The 16,926-nt window shown below is 48.2% G+C and overlaps 1 protein-coding gene across 2 annotated transcripts in view; it reads right to left on the reverse strand.

Annotated features, from left to right (window-relative positions):
- Positions 1-16,926, reverse strand: part of CD99 (CD99 molecule (Xg blood group)) — a 32,847-nt gene that overhangs the window by 14,648 nt on the left and 1,273 nt on the right. For both annotated transcript variants that reach the window (XM_064483422.1, XM_064483423.1), the window contains exons 2-5: positions 4,222-4,254; positions 3,261-3,305; positions 2,448-2,486; positions 1,724-1,792 (exon numbers count right to left, since the gene is read on the reverse strand). In XM_064483422.1, the coding sequence (XP_064339492.1) occupies positions 1,724-1,792; positions 2,448-2,486; positions 3,261-3,305; positions 4,222-4,254 (186 nt within the window). The remainder of the gene's footprint in view (positions 1-1,723; positions 1,793-2,447; positions 2,487-3,260; positions 3,306-4,221; positions 4,255-16,926) is intronic.

Consider the following 16,926-nt stretch of genomic DNA (forward strand, 5'->3'; position numbering starts at 1 on the left):
AACTAAAAAAAGTCAGTATATTCTATACATGTATTTACGTGCAATATATTGTATATGCGCAGTCAAATTGTAACAACTCTACCTAGTAAAACTGAAAAATGGAAAAAAAAAAAAGAATGCCAAAAAAAAAAAAGACACAAAATGTATTCCTATAATGGACACAAACAGGGAAGAAAACCACTTAGAAATGCATTTAAAGAAACAATAAGGAGAAAGAGGCCCACAGAAAATTGAATCCCAAGGGGAAAAAACAAAAAACTCAGCAGCACTCCACGCGTCAACTTCTACGGGTAAACAATTCAAAGGAAAATAAAAGGAAGGTGTTATTTTTCCCAGGGGCAGGAGAGAAATAAAATGGATCTGAACTCAAAGGAAAGAAAGAAAGAAATAAACAGACCCGAAAAAGCAGAGAAGTCACAGAAGCATTAAAAACACTGGGAAGAGAAAAAAAAAAAAAAAGTAAACTCTTGCTTGTCAAAAAATACTGTTGGAAACACTCAAAGAGGGAAAATGTTTTCATCGTAAATGAGGGAAAACAGTGAACATCCAGCCACAAATGGAGAAGGCTTACACTGCAGAAAGCAAATGACGGATATCATAAATTACAAGAAAGAACGAATGACAAGCAATACACAAAAAAAGAACAAGATGTGGGCAAGCGACATTCGAAAGTTTCTTGCAAATTTCAGACATAAAGACATGAAACTGGGACAAGACGGGTAGAACAGTTTACACAACCTACGTGATCAAGCTCTTCCAAAGAAACAGAACACTGTCAAAATCAGGGATGAGTTACGATAGACTAGGACTGCTAAGAAAAGTTGTATCGTAATAACTATTAAATAATACAAGAAAATGTTTACAGAAGACTAATAAGCAAAAGGTAATGTTATGACACACTATGAATAAAAGATGCGCAGTTTTACTTAACATCTGTTTCATTTAAATTAATATACAGGGGGCAGGGTATAGCTCACTAGAAAAGTGCATGCTTAGCAGGCACAGGGTCCTGGGTTCAATCCCTAGTACCTCCATCAAAAAAAAAAGATAAACTTAATTTAATTACCTCCCCCCACCAAAAAAAAAAAGCTTAAAAAAATACATAAATTAATTAACATATAAAACACTAGCGAGAATAACCATCAAAAAGTTCACTGCAGTAGAAGATGGACAGTATTTCTATTTTTCTGGGTTAAAAGTTAAACAAACATATAAATGAACAAACAAGCCCCCTCAAAGTCTGAAGTTTCAAGAGACATTCAATTCAGAAAGCATGTTAGTGCAATTCCTCTGAGGATATTGTCATGTGTCACAAAAAAGCCAAAAGCTTAAGAAATTAAGAAATTAAGAAAGGAAGGAAGGAAGGGAGGGAGGAAGGAAGGAGGAAAGGAGGAAAGAAAAGAAAAAAAAAACTTATTTAAAGTAAAACCACAAGCAGATATTTCTCTCCACATCGAGTCTACATATTTAAAATCTTACATTCAATTTTTTAAAGGTTCCCTTAAAACCATGGAAGTAAAACCAGCAAACGAAAAAAAAAAAAATCACATCCAAACCAAAAATGTCTTCTTCAAAACTGTTTTCCACTCCTGGAAAATTGGAATTACCTGGCACCAGGAGTTCACAGTAAGATCAGGCTAAATCTGACATGACCTCCTCTCAGCTGACCTGGAAATCACTGGTCTGGAAAACACGCAAGGACCCGCAGGGCTTGAGGTCTTACCGGAGGAGCCAGGGTGGCTGGGGTTTGGATTAGGTTTTGGCTTGGGTGGACTGCGTGGCGTTGGGTCATCTGTAAAGGATGAGAGTTGCAATTATGAGCATTTTGCAGTCAAGTAAACATAACACCCATTTGTATAGAGGTGATTTACTGAACAGTTAGAAATCGAAGCGTGTCCTTTGTCACGGCGGGGCAAGTGCTTTGTCACGGCGGGGACACCCGTACACACCGCCATCTATGGATTTCTCTCCATCATCCTCCAGGCACCGTACTTAACTTGGTGTATTTCCAACAGAAAATAAAGCAGATGTCTGGGCCAGCTACAGAACTGGGGGGTGGGGGCAGTGCAAAATGACAATGCAGAGTCCCTTGCTCAAAATGCATTAAAAAATTCACTATGGTGGCCACAGAGTGGCCAACCAACCATGGCAGCCCTTCTGAGTGTGGGGCCCTGGGTGACCGCACAGGTCACAGGCCCAGGAGGCCAGCCTTGGGCCAGGGAGTTCAGTTCGCCTCACGCCACCTCAGAGCTCTAAGAGCTTTCAAATAAAAGTAGGCGTATTGATTAAAACCAAGAAAACTCAACAGCAATCAACAATGCACCTATTCCTTAAGTTTTCCTCGTTAAAAAAAAGAGTTCAGCTTATGATTTAAAAGAGATCAGCCTCTTTGAAATGATAAATGAGGAAATTAGACCTAAAGGAGATTTAAAAGAAGCCTTACTTACTGTGTCCTCCAATGGCATCTTCTAAACTGAAGTCATCACCTGAAGGAAGAAAAACAGGTCGTTAAGACTGAAGTTCTGGGTGAGCCAAGAATGGAAACGACTCTCTCAACAGGCAGAGGGCGCACCGCATCCCGGCGTCCCTAAACACGTCCCTGAATATCCATCTGACCAAAGTATCAACAGAAAATCCAAACCCCTGACCGTTTCCACAACAATCTTCTCTCCCACGAAGAGAACACAAGAACCTAACAAAAGTGAAATAACGACAGGGGTGTGTCCATCAATCACTCTGCACGAACAGAGCTGAACTCTCAACTCCTTTCTGCAGATAATTCTTTTCTGTTGACTGCCTGTCTTAATCATCAGCCCCTACCAAGTGGCCGCCAAATCCTGCAAAAGGTGGGGGAGGGCACAGCTCAGTGGCTGAGTGCATAGTTAGCATGGTGAGGTCCTGGGTTCAATCCCCAGCACCGCCATTAAAACAAATAAATAAACCTAATTACCTCCTTCCTGCGAAAGAAAGAAAGAAAAGAAAGAAAGAGAAAGGAAGGAAGGAAGGAAGGAAGGAAACGAGTAACAGACAGTCAGACTGAAAATATCCAGAGACACTTCCCACGGACCACAAAAGCATCTCTCCCATGTGACCCTTGTCACAGCCATTCGAGACCAAACATTCGGCAACTCTAGCCAAAGCCATGGAACAGCTTGTCTTCCAGCCGTCTGTCTACACGTCGTCTGGCCCTTGGGGGGACTGGGGCGCCCGGCCGCGGTGTCTCAACTCTCTCTGGAATGCCAGGTGCATTGGCTGCTTACCGGCGCTGGGCTTTTTGGGGGCAGAAGTGGATTTCGTGCCACTGTCTAAAGAGAAAAGACATTTCAGTCAGCAGACTTGCAGCTGGGACGCAGAGACAGCTCTCAGAACCGCTTCCCCCGCCCTGTGACGTCGAATGGGCCGCGCATGAAGTTCTGAGCCCACAGAACAGTGGTCGCACACAAGGACGGGGCGTGCGGGCGGGAAGGACGCACACGGGACCCCTGGTTGCAAGGCTGTGCGCGTTTATAACGAGGAACGCACTTTTCCTTCTGGGGACCCTCATCCAGGCTGGCCCTCTGGGGGCCAAAGGTGAGCAGGCTGAGGTCATAAGAACCAAAGATACCCCCTGGGCCTGCTTCTCTCCCCACTGGGCGAGAAGAAAGCTTCCACCATCAAGAAGAAAGCTACCTCTGCGGCTGGCTTCTGCTGCCCCCATGGTTTTAATTCAAGCCTCTGCACTGGACCCCAGGAATTACAAAGGTGTCCCAGGCTGAAGACTCTACCCCCAAATTCACAACCACGGGGAGCCTCAGAACGCGGCCGTACTCAGAAACAGGCTCTTTGCAGCAGTGGATGAGCGCAGACCCTGAGGGTCGACCCCCTGCTCAGGAGGAAACTGGGGAAGCTGGAGGCACCGACGCAGAGGGACACGGCCACGTGAAGGCACAGGCCGAGACGGGGGTGACGCGGCCGCAAGCCCAGGGGTGCAGCCCCTCACCCCCCGCCCACCCGCGTGCCCATGGGGGTCCGCCCCAGCCCCTTCCCCGGGCGCCAGGCAACCCTGTCTGGCACTGCTAATCACCACAGGGTGCGGAAATTATCCCACCAAATAAAATGTGTTTATCCCATCAAGGGCATCTTGAATTTTCTCATCCCACGGGACTCGAGGGACCCCAGGAAGCTGTGTTTCCTGGGGTCCTTTGTAAAACGCGTTTGTAAAACGCGTTTAATACGACTCACCGTCAAGGGCGTCCGATAAGTCAAAATCTTGGCCTAAAAGGGAAAGAGTCCCATTAGAAATAAGTCAAAGAAAGGTAAAATGGGAAATTAAGAAAGCCATTAGAAAGGGCAAGATTTGGGATTTTCAGATGCTTGCGGGATTCAGCGCCTTTCACAACGTAAAACGTGTTGTGATTTCTCACGTGAAATGTTTCACTTTCAGACCTCCAGGCAAGAAGATGTTCATTTATTATTTTTTTTAGACTATTGATAACCTTAGAGTTTAGCAGCAGTTAAAATAGTGTCAAACCATGATAACTCTGCACATACATTATTCCAAAAAAGTGGGTCTTTTGACACAAGATAGTAACCATTTCCAATACATGATGGGGGAAAAAAAAAAAACACAGGGAAAATCCTTGAATAAACAAGCTTTCTATAATTACCCAACCGAAACATACTTCTGTACAAACACTCGACAACCCAGAAAAAGGTTAAAAAAAAATTTGTTTTTAATCTCCTGGGATCCCAGAGGAGGAGAAACTGCCTTTATTCCACTGTGTTTACCCCGTTACGACGGAACTCTCTCCCGAGTCTGTGTGTGTGTGTGACTGCGTGTGTGTGCGGGAGGGAACGTTCATGTGTCTGTGGTGGGTGTGTGTGGGTGTGCACTCGCGTGCGAGACACAGCATGTGTCTGCTTACTGTGTGGTTTGGGGTGTATGTGTGAGGTTTTGCGTGGAGCTATGTGTGTGGTTTGCAGGTGTGTATTTGTGTAGCTGGGGCGCGTGTTCTGTGTGTGAACACACACGGGTAGATGGGTCCGGGTGCCGTTTGGGGGCATGGAACTTTATGTGTGTTTGTGTGTGCTCTTTGTGTGTGGGAAGGGTGGTTCGCACGTGCATGTGTGTAGTTTGTGTGTGGGCACGTGTGTGGAGGTGTGTCTAGGGGCAGTTTGGGGAGTGTGTTTCTCTGTGTGTTTTTACGTGTGTGTATTAAAAACAGGCAAGCAGACAAAAAAAGAATGAAATAATGCCATTTGCAGCAACGTGGATGCGTTCTGCAAACCTGCGTTCCATCACACTAAGTAAGTCAGAGAAAGACAAATATTATGTGACATCACCTATGTGTGGAATCTAAAAAAATATAATACAGGGTGAGGCACAGGTTAGTGGTAGAGCGCTTGCTTACCATGCAGGAGGTCCTGGGCCCAAACCCCAGCTCCTCCGTTAAAAAAATCAATCAATCAATAAATAAAACAAATTTTAAAATGATCCAAATGAATTTATTTACAAAACAGAGACAGAATCACAAGCAGAAAACACACTTACGGTTACCAAAGGGTAAAAGAGGGGGAGGGATAAATTGGGAGTTTGGGATTAACAGATACACATTACTAAATATAACATAGATAAACAATGAGGAACTTCTCTGCAGCCCAGGGAACTACATTCAGCACCTTGTAGCAACTTTTGATGGAAAAGAATCTGAAAAAATAAATATATTTATGCCCACATATAACGGAATCACTGTGCTGTACGCCTGAAACTAACACACACTGCAAACCAACTCTACTTCAATTAAAAAAAAAAAAACTATATGAACAATGAAATGTGCCCCAAACTTTAAAAAAAAAAAAAAACAAAAAACTCGGGAGGAAGGTGGCAGAACCCTCAGCTCTGGGGACAGCCTGCTCTGAGCGGTCGGCAGCATCCACACCGGGGCGGTTCCACCGCCTCAGAGCCCGGACGTGCCGGTCTCTGCACCCACACAGGTGCCCAACAAAACAGACGCGGTTTCTGCACTTCCCGCAGCAGGCGAGAGGCGGCAGGTGCTCCCGAGGTGGGGTGCGGCTTGGGAGGGACTTGTATGCGCCCGAAGACCCCAGCGGACACGCGCACGCTCGCGGGCCTATGGGTTCACACAGAAACCCACGGGGGTGATTCGCCCGAAGGCGCCTGTCTCAGACGCTCGCCTTGCTTGCCATCATGGTTACCCCGAAATCCAAGGAGCACGCCCCGGACATCGGGGCAAGTCGCCCCGAAGAGATTCCAGGAGTGCACGATGCCGTGTTTAGGGGGAAATGGGGCGCGGGGCCTTCGGAAGAACAGCGGAAGGGGTGAGGATATAACTCAGTGGCCAAAAAAACAAACAAAAAAGGTGTGCTTAGCGTGCGTAAAGGCCTGCGTTCCATCCGCAGGACCTCCATTTTTAAAAAATTTAAAATTAAAAAAATAAATGTAAAGAACAGCAGAGAAGGCTGTTTGGACCGCTAAAAACCAACAGCGACAAACGTGAACGTAAAAGGCAGATCTTTACGCGTAACGTGTGCTTACGCTTGTGCGCGCGTCTGGGTCCGCACGCGCATGGATAGGCGTGTTTGTGGGGATGTGTCCGCGTGCACGTGCATCCGTGGGCACGCACACTGCATGGGGGGGCACTGCACGTCTGCACGTGCGCCCACGCGTCCCTGTGGGCACGGGTGTCCACGGGGGCTGGTACACGTGGGGCGCACATGTGCGCTCACGGGTGTCTGCGCGTGCAAATACGCACTGAACACGAGTGCTGCGTGTATGCCCGTCTGCATGTGCCCGGGAGCACCGCGTGTGCACGCGTCTGCCTGTCTGTCTGCTTCACCACCCTGCGTGCAGCCGGCCCGGGGCTGTCCCCGCGGCCCCGCAGGTCTGGTTCCTCACCGCCGCCCGCCTGGATCGCACCCTCACTGCGAGGCCGCCGCGTCTCCCTGCACGACCTGCCCTCCTACAGGCCCCACCCGCTTCGAGGGGTCACGGCCCACCTCCATGTCCTCTGCTGACCCCCGCGGGGCCCTGACACACATCAGAGCCTGTGTGCCTGGGCGCAGAGCCTGCACGCGGGGCAGGAGCCGGGCGTCCGGGCCGCACATCCAAGGCACTGAGCTTCTTGGTGAAGCAGCCCAGCCCAGTCCAGCCCATGGGGGAAGCCTGCACAGGCTCCCCACCCCTCCCGGCCCCCCGGAACCCGCAGGCGTGCGGGGCACAGCCGGGGACCCCGCAGAGCCATCCCCGCCCGCGCCCTCCCTTGGCTTCAGTCTTTCCTGTTTCCCTCGGCTGGTCCTCCCGACACCGGACGCCTCCGAGGCCACCCCGGGCGTGTGGCGCCTCCCCGGGGCGCGAGCGCCGCTGCCCCCGAGCTCCGCAAACGGGTGGTTTGACAGCCACAAACTAAGCAAATGACAAATTCAGACCAAGAGAAGGCCGTCGGGTTTCTCCGAAACTCTACCAGGACCGCACTGGGACGTAGAAACAAAAATGAGGCTAGAAATGCTGACAATAATGACTTAACGGAAATTGGAAGTTACATCATTTATACCTGAACTTACCGAATGCATAAATAACTACAAATAAAATGGAAATAAGTTATAGACACAAATTTAGAACAGAAAGAAAATGTAGTGACAATAATAATTATAGAAATTACAAACAACGTAATTTATGATGCACAGAACTGAGAAATCACGTAAGTAAATATACAGAAACATATAGAAATAAGCCATAGAAACAAAATTAGGAGAGAAATAAAACGGAAATATAATCACAGAAATTACAAATTAAATCATTCACACTTTAGACACAGTTTATAAATTACGTAAATATATGGACATAAAATAGAAATAAATCATACAAAGAAAATAAGAAAGAAAATATAAATTTTATAATAATAAATAAATTGTAAATTATATAAATTATAAATTATAAGCAGAACCTATTGATTATATAATGAATAATATATATTATATATAATAAATATAATAAAATAATATAGAAATAAGTTATACAAACAAAATTTGAATAGAGAATATAAATTTTTATAAAAAATAAATAAATTACGAATTACACCATTTATAAGTTATGCATAGACTATCAATTATATAAATGAATATATGTATAAATAGAATAGAAATTCTAGGAAAATATTACACTAAATTTGTATAATAAATTAAATTATGTAATTTATAATTTACACAAATTATAATTGATACAAAGAAACTATCAATTATATAAATGAATACATGTATAAATAAAATAGGAATAAAATATAGTCAAAACTCAAATAGACTATACATTTTTATAATAAATTATAAATTATGTAATTTGCAATTTATACACAGAAACTATTATACACGTGAACATACATATATATAAAACAAGAATAAATTCTAGAAATAAAATTAGAATGTAAATACAATATAATAATAAGTTTTAGAAATTATGAATTATGTAATTCATCATTTACCCACAAAAACTACCAATTACATAAAAAAATACAGGTGTAAGTAAAAATAGAAGTACCCTCCAGACACAAAATTAGACTTGAAATAAACATTAGGCAGGCAGAGGATTCCCCCGCCTTCCAGACGTTCACACGAATAAGGCAGGAATCCCATAATAATCCCGCAAGGCTAACAGCAGCCCCGGATGAATTTCCCCAGGGCCTCGTCTGTTCCTGGGGCTCGCTGGACAATCCAGCTGATCTCCACAACTCTCCCTTTTGCGGGGGGTGAGAAACAGACACCCCGTAACCTCCGACCCCGTCCCCCCCACCGTCAAAGGCAGCATCAGGGTCCCCCACGCCCTGAGTCCACCCGCGACAGCCACGCCCTGGTCCTGGCCAGACGCTGACCTTGAGCGTTCTCCACTCCCTCCCGCCGTTTCCCCCACCCTCACTAGAAACAGAGGTTGCAGAAGACCCACAAGCACATTAGGAGGGACTCAGTGACCACGCGTGTGCTTCACATTCAGCCTCTGGGGGACGCCCGGCACAGGTGTCTTTTTCTGGAAAAAAGAAACCCATCGCATGGCCCGCTCCTGAAAACCACGACTCTGGGCTTGTGGGGGCTTGTCTGCGGGTAATTCCATGGAACCCACAACTCCCCCAGGTGAGCAGGGAGGGGCCCCCGCGGGATCAGGTGATGGGAAGCGCTGTTTGATTTGATTTGATTTGATTCCTCCCTGTCTGAGACGGCCTGGATTTCCTGCAGCTGGCATGACCGGCGCCAGGCACTGCCGTGACCTTTCTCGAGGTGCGCGACTGAACGTTCCTCCTGGCAGACGTTTAGTCTCCAGGAGGGGCATGTTTTCTCGTGTGCTGTAACTCCGGGGGACAGCCCTCCCAGCCGTGCCAAATTTTAGAAGACCCCGGACAACCCGCTCAAGCTGTGAGCTGGGCTCTGGGTTCCGAGGACCAGCGGTTTTTAGAATTCGGGGAGCCCACATTTCTGGACCCTGCGTCCAAAGACAGATTCAGCGGGTTGGGGCCAGGCCTGTGAACCTGCATTTGTAACAATCTCACAGGTGACCGCCCACCCTTCTGGGCTGAGGTCCCCTTTCTGAGGACCCACTCTGAGCCTTGCATGGTGGGCTGGGACACGGGGAATGGCAGCCAGGGTCCCCTGAGCCCACTGCTGTAGGGAGGGAGTTCCAGGACCCCAGGGGATCCAGCCTCCCTCAGGGAAGAAACCGAGGCATTGCTCCCCGAAATACCATCTCCAGGACGTGACTCGAAGCCCCACCTCCATTTCCAGTTTCATCTCCAGCCACCTCTCTTCACACTGGTCCCTGTCCTGCCCCTTCACGCTGGCCCCAAATGACCCAAATTTTTATCAGCTCATGGATCCCCCTGCATCTCCAGGTTCTGGCCCAAAGCCCCCAAACTGGAGTTAACGGTTCCGCTTATTAATCACTGCGGAGTCACGTTGTATTTGGTGGTTTCCTTTGATAAAATCACCGGATATTCTGAATCAGCAAGTATTCAGTCATGACTCCTGAGGAAAGACAGTTTAGCGGCTGCACCCTCAGGTCTCACTGTCATTAGCTAATGAATAACACATAACCTGGTGTTATGCGTGTTCCTGCATCATTTAATGTTACATAACCTGTATTGTCCATGCCCGCAGCAGTATCACTCCTGCCTAAACGAAATTCGTCTCACATGCATTATTTTCTCCCTAAGGCACCTGGCAGCCTTCTTGTGCTTAGAGGCAACAGACAGCACTTCAGCACTACATGGCAGGGGTGAGTGGGTGGGTGGGTTACACAGCAAAATCACAAGCAGAAAGCACAAAAACACAAAAACATGACACTACACAGACACTTGTTCACAGTCTGAGACCGGAAATGTGACTCAGTTTTTTTTTTTTCTCTGCCCTGCACAAATTCCTGAACTGAGAGAGTAGTGATTTGAGAATTAAAAATAAATGGCAGCAAGTAGGCAGATTCGCAAATAGAGAGTCTGAGAATACTAAGGATGGATGGTACTTAAGGACAAACGACTTACTCATAGTAGTGCCTGTGGTGTGTCACAGATGTCACTGTGCATTCCTTGAAAATTTACAATCACCCCCAACATCTTGTGAAAGATTTGGGGGAGGGGGGTCACACAGTGTAAACACCTTGGCCGTCCTCAGGCCTTGACTCGAATCCTCTACTTGGCGGTAAACGCCAATCTCTTCTTTCTGTACCAGGAAAACTCCTATTCATGCCTCAAAGCCCTGATGAGATGCTGCCTCCTCCAGGAAGCCCTTGGCATCCCTCCCAGCCAGACTAAAGCATTTCCGTGGGCAATGCCTACGCACATCACAGTTTGAGAAGCATGGCCTCTAGATGTTGGTTCTCAACTCTTGGCTACACACCCAGGGAGATTTTATTTTCAGTCCCAATGGCAGCTGTACCCCAGGCCAGTTATATCAGAAACTTTGGGGGCTGGGATCTACCAGGGTGTTGAAGCTCACCCATGTGATGCCAGTGTGTGGCCTGCTTTGCAGAACCCAGCTATGGATTTTCACTTCCTCAATTCTCCTTAACACGGTTTCTTCCTTCTGTCTCATTTCTGGTGTCTTGGTCCAGGGTCTGCCAACAGCCCTGGCTGAGGCCAGAGCCTTCTTCACCTGCACACTGGATAGTTGGTTTCATGTCATCAGTTTCCTTGGCAATCCTATCTTATGCATTAAAAAGTACATTATTCCATGAGGGGGTCCCCAGGCCTCCTCAAAGTCCCCGAGGGTCCAGGGAATAAACTAGTTAAGGGCTTCTTGTATTCATCCTGGAAAGATATGAGGAGTGGGGCTGGGGGAGGGGGGAGGTTCTCAAAAAGAGCAGAAATGGAGAATGGGGCAGGGGTGGAGACAGATTTAGAAGTGAAATCAGCAGGACTTGCTAACATCAGAGGTGGGAGAGGGAGCTGGCAGGAGTGAAGGGCGACTTCCGTTGGAGGAGGGGGCTGGGCCCATGGTCATATCACAAAAGGTAAGGGTAAAGGAGGAGATGAACACCAGGGAGAAAAATCACGAGGAGCTGAGAATACAGCCAGGGGTCCAACCAGATGGACCCGGTGTCTGAGCAGTAACCTGGGTAAGCCCCACCTGGAGAGAGAGTCGGGGGTGGGAACCCAGCGGCACCCTTCCAGAGGGGGACCGGGACGCTTTCTCTGCTGCAGCAGGACACAGGGTGTGATCTACACCCCAGCAGAGGCCCATCTTCCCCTCCCTGATTCCTTCCCCAACACCAAGGCAGCTCCTGAGCCTGTCACAACGCGGGGATGATAACTCAATGCCTCGTGATGTGCTTGTGACGAGGTGAGGGTGCTGGCAGTTTCAAAGCAATGAGAAAGGATGCCCCCTCCAACTGGAAACCGCTTGCGATGGGCTCCCGCAGCTCCCTGTCTCTCCGTCTTCTGTCTAGCTATGTACGTAGGTAATCTATTTACCGATCCGCATCCATCACTGTTATCTGTCAATCAATCTATCAGTATCCACCTGTCCATCTACCTGTCTGTCATCCACCCACCCATCAACCATCCATCACATCCGTCAAGGGCTACCTCCCTGCAGCCAGTTCACGAGTCCTTAAGTCAATTCCTCAGCACGGAGGGGCCCTGCCCTCCCCGGTCCAGCAGCGACCGGCGCGGGACCTCGCACACACCCAGCTGTGCACCCACCTCCCGCTCGCTCACACATTCGTGCACACCCAGTGCCCTTCCTGCTACACAGTGTTACTCTGTGTCCAATATGTAAGCGTCGCCCTGTGTCTCTTCCACGGGGGTGAGGCACATAGTGTTGCCAAATACCGTCATTTCCACTGAGGACCGAACGTGGGCACTTTTTTTTTTCCCCCGTCAAAAGTACACTTGGAAGCCATGACTTTTTGCGCTTTCAAAAGTGGCTGATCCTCAGCAACCTGATGGCCCTTCTCAAAAAAAAATGGTGAGATGCTATCTGGAGAAAGCAGAGCAATGTGAAAGGGGTCCAGACCGGCCACGGAGTTTGATCCGTCCTGCCTGCCGTCCGCGGGAACAAAGACATTTTCCATCGCGGCCCAGGCCACCCAGACAGAGGCGACGTCACCAAAGCCTGCGCAGAATGGCTGGGTGTTTTTCTTCTCTCATCTGTTTTATGTCCTTCTTTTCGACACTGCTGGACACTCACTAAACTCACAGCCCACCAACGGGTGTCTAACTAGAAAAAAAAAATACTGCATGCATCTAACTCTGCAGAAACAAAAACGGAAGTTTCTGGTTTCCTGTTCAGGGGATTTTTTTTTTTTTTAAATAATATGAGCAATGAGGTTGCTCACCGAGTCCTTTTAACACAAAGCTGAGCCACACCCACGGGCTCGCTCCCGAAACTGGTGTCAGAACGGTAGGCAGAACAGGAAATTCAAAGCCAGGAGCTGCTGTGGCCCTGTGTGGCCAGCTGCAGACACAGATGCGAAAGGCGCAGGCAGACCCCGTCGAATTGCATTCCACTTTACCGCGTTTTTGACAGACTGCGGGTTTGGGGCAACCCTGCATCCAGCAGTGTCGGCGCCATTTTCCCAGCAGCACCAGCACACTTTGTGCCTCTGTGTCACATGTGGGTAACTCTCCCGCTACGGCAAACTTTTTCACTAGGATTACACTTCTTTGGATGACTAGCGATGAGTAATCTGTGATGTTACCATGACAACTCGCTGACGGCTCAGAGGATGGTTTGCATTTTTTGAGCAATAAAGCGTATTTTTTAAATTAAGATCTGTACGTTGGGTTTTTTTTTCATGCTTTTTTTTTTTTAAGAGATAATGCTGTTGCACACCTAAGAGGCTGCGTAACTTTCACATGCACCAGGAAACCAAAACCATTCACGTGACTCGCTTTATTGCAGTGGTCTGGAGCCAAGGCATCTCTCCGAGCTGTGCTTTGAGGATGAATTAGGTAAATGCAAACAACGAATTCTGGTTAGTTAACCTCTTTCACTCAAGAGATTAGCACAAACTTAAAAAAAAAGAAAGTAAGTGTTGGGTGGTCAACCAGCTCCCCATGTGAGGACAAAGCCAAAATGAGACGCAATATGGCGGCATTCCGCAAGACCAGCAATCTGTGCATCCCACACAGCCTGGCGATTCTCCCAGGAGGATGCAAATATAGCGAAATATTCACGGATGTTGACCGCGATGTGTCTCTGTGTGTGCGTGTGTGTGTGGGGGGGGGTCTTTGTACTGTAAGGTTGTGAGTGTGACTGGACATTACTTCTCTTTCCCCTGGTGCAGAGGCTTTTCTGGGCCGACCTTTGTGTTGAACTGTAACGTTCCCCGTCCCACTTAAGACTCTCGGGCCAGCCGCATGGCCACAAAGGGGCTGCTGTGACGTGCATCATTAAATCCACGTGAATGATTACAACGCTCGCGGGCAGTTCATTTTTCAAGTACGTGTCATCTCCCGAGGGTTAGAAAAAAAAAGCCCCTCTTGTCCGTAAAAACTATTTCCCAGTATATTGTACCCTCCCAAGAGGACTTCTGGAGACCTGTAAGCACACACTCTGTTATCAATCACAAGAATTGGGAAAGGAGATCAAAGAGTGCTCTCTGTTGCTTTATGTGGGACGGGCACCCAGGTGTGACAAGAAGCCACACGGGGACTCAGGGAGGTGAGTCTCTCCCACGTCTCCTTGTACGGTGCCCCTCGGACGTCTGGGCGTCCGAAGGGTTCCAGGGTGCTGAGCGGCTTGGAGTCCTCCCCCACCAAAGACAGCAACAGCCTCACCTCTAACCCTGTCTGTAAGTCGCACATGGCATGTGCTTTTTCTTCCCCCTAAAAGCAGCCACTGTCATTGGAAAATCTCAGCAGGAACAAACACCACACACGCTCCACGTGGGCGGTGGTCAGTCTCCTCTGGGGGAAAACATGAGCTGGAAAAAAGTGCCAGGTACCCTCCGTGAAATCCCAGCCTGACGCTTACACTCTGCATGGGCTGAACTCCTCTACTAAATGCATTCTTTTTTTTTTTTTTTTTAGTTTTAGAAGAAACATGTTTATTTTATTTTATTTTATTGAGTTATGGTCAGTTTACAATGTTGAGCCAATGTCCAGTGTAGAGCATTCAATTATACATGAATATACATATATTCATGGTCACATTTTTTTTTCCACCATGAGCTACAAGATCTTGTATACATTTCCCTGTGCTCTACAGTATAATCTTGTTTATCTATCCTATACATACCTGTCCGTATTTGCAAATCTCAAACTCCCAGTCTGTTCCTTCCCACCCTGCTACCCACAGGCAACCACAAGTCTATTCTATGTCTGTGAGTCTGTTTCTGTTTTGTATTTATGTTCATTTGTCTTTTTCTTTTTTTAACTGCATTCTTTTTTTTTTTTCAGCAAGAGGCTGCCAACTAGCACATTATCCAGAGGAAGAAAAGTGCTTCTCCCTCCCCTGCCAAAATCAAGTATTTTAATATCCCCATGCGCAAAAAAAAAAAAAAAAAAAAAAAAAAAAAGTGTGGAAACATCGTCAGCTGAGAATTCAGAAACCAGCAAAGCACTGAGGGAAATAACAGGCAATTATCCTTTATCTGAGCCAACATGCAGGCCGGATAATGAAACTCACTTCCTCTGCCCGGTGGGCAGAGACCTGGCGGCCACGGGGCAGAGGGGTGGGAGGCTGGAGAAATCAAGCCGACACTTGCTTGGGTGTGGGGGTGCCAGGGAACCCCCAAACCACCCGAGTCTGCTTCCGTCGGCGTTTCCGGGTTTCAAACAGTGCGTGCAGACCGCCTCCGGGAGAGTTGTGAGGCTGGGGACCCATATCCCACGCATTTCTCCCCGAGGTCCCCCTGGTACCAGCCGTTTTAGGGTCTGGAATGGGGTTTTTTCTAACTGGAGGAAGAAAACAGAATCAAAACACCCAGCAGCCAACAACCTAGCATTCTTACTACTTATAAACACCGGGGTTTCGCAACCTAACATCTGGGGCCGGATGACTCTCTGATGGGGGGTGTCCTGTGCACTGTGGGGTGTGCAGCTGCGTCCCTGGTCTCCACCCACCACGTGCCAGGAGATGCCCCCCTCCCTGAGTTGTGACAACCAAAAAAATGTCTCCAGACTTTGCCAAGTGTCCCCTGGGGAACTGTGCTCTATTTAAAGTTGAAGTGGCTTCTTTCCTTCTCTACAACCCACGGAAATGTCCGGAGAAACCTGGTCCCAGTGTTCCCGAGGACTCTGAAAGAACGCCAGGGCTCTCAGCCCTGAAGTGAAGAGCTGTCCTTGACTCAATGGACTTTTGTAGCCAGAACGGAAACCAAAGCAAACCCTATTTCTAAAGGGAAGTGTGTCCTCAGCTTCTCCCCTGATAAAAACCCCATTTGTATCTCTCAGGAACAGCCTGTCCCTGCCCCGGACCCCAGAAGGATCCGGCAGGGGAGAGGGGGTGGGGCAGGAGGCCAACTTGTAGGAAAGCTCTGCGCACTCTCTGCTTTTGGGGGGCGAGTCGGGATCCCCTCCCCTCCCCTCCCTCCTCCACTGCTCTGTGCCTCTGCCACCCCACTGCCACTAAAACGTCAAACTCCCCCATCTTGGAGTGGCCGGGAACAACATGCCTAGAAATCAGGCAATTTCGGGTTATGGGTACTGTGGGTTTTTCTAAAAATTATCATATGGCTTGCCGGGGTGCCCCCAAAATATAGCCTGTACATTAAAATTGTCAAAAATGGTCACCCACGAGAGCTTCAAACCCAGCCAAGTGCTCACACTGGCCAAGATGGTGTTCTTGGCGGCTGAGTCCTTGAACTGTGTGACTGTCACCGTCTTTGTGGTCCGACAACCTAGCTGTCCCATGAGATGTTTCTCTCCCCGCCCCCACCCCAGGCGGATGGTACTTTTCTGGGCGACCAGAAGCCCTTCTGCCCCATTTGCCTGGAACCCAGCGCACTGCGAGGGCTCCGTGAGGACTTAACTCATGAAACAGGAATGAAGGCATAGCCCGAGAGATGCACGGAAAATTCTTGTGGGTAGATGTCACTCAAACACACAGCAGAAACAAGACCCCGTGGAACGTTCGTGGTGGGACAGTCAGGTGGGATTTGGTGAAGGAAAGCAGGGACCCGTTCCTGGCCCTCCCTACCCAGCAAACTCTAAACTCTTCCAAGAGGTCCCCGGGGGTCAGGCTGGATTTTTTTTTTTTTTTCTGATTCTCCACCAGAACGCACAACTTCTAGAATGCATGGGACACATCGAAAAAGTGCACACATCAATGTGCAAATCCGCTCGAGAGCAAAAATGGGGGAGTCAGGGTGGGGTGGGGCAGAATTCAAAATCCAGCCTCTAGCGCTGAGCTGGAAATTTCCAGGTGCAGACCAGGCCCTCTCTGTCCTGTGTCTGGGTCCTAAAATGTGCCCACCTCCATCCCCCCCTCCTCAGTCCTAAAAGGACGCCG

The sequence above is a fragment of the Camelus dromedarius genome, chromosome Y, assembly GCF_036321535.1.
Source record: "Camelus dromedarius isolate mCamDro1 chromosome Y, mCamDro1.pat, whole genome shotgun sequence".
NCBI lineage: Eukaryota > Metazoa > Chordata > Mammalia > Artiodactyla > Camelidae > Camelus > Camelus dromedarius.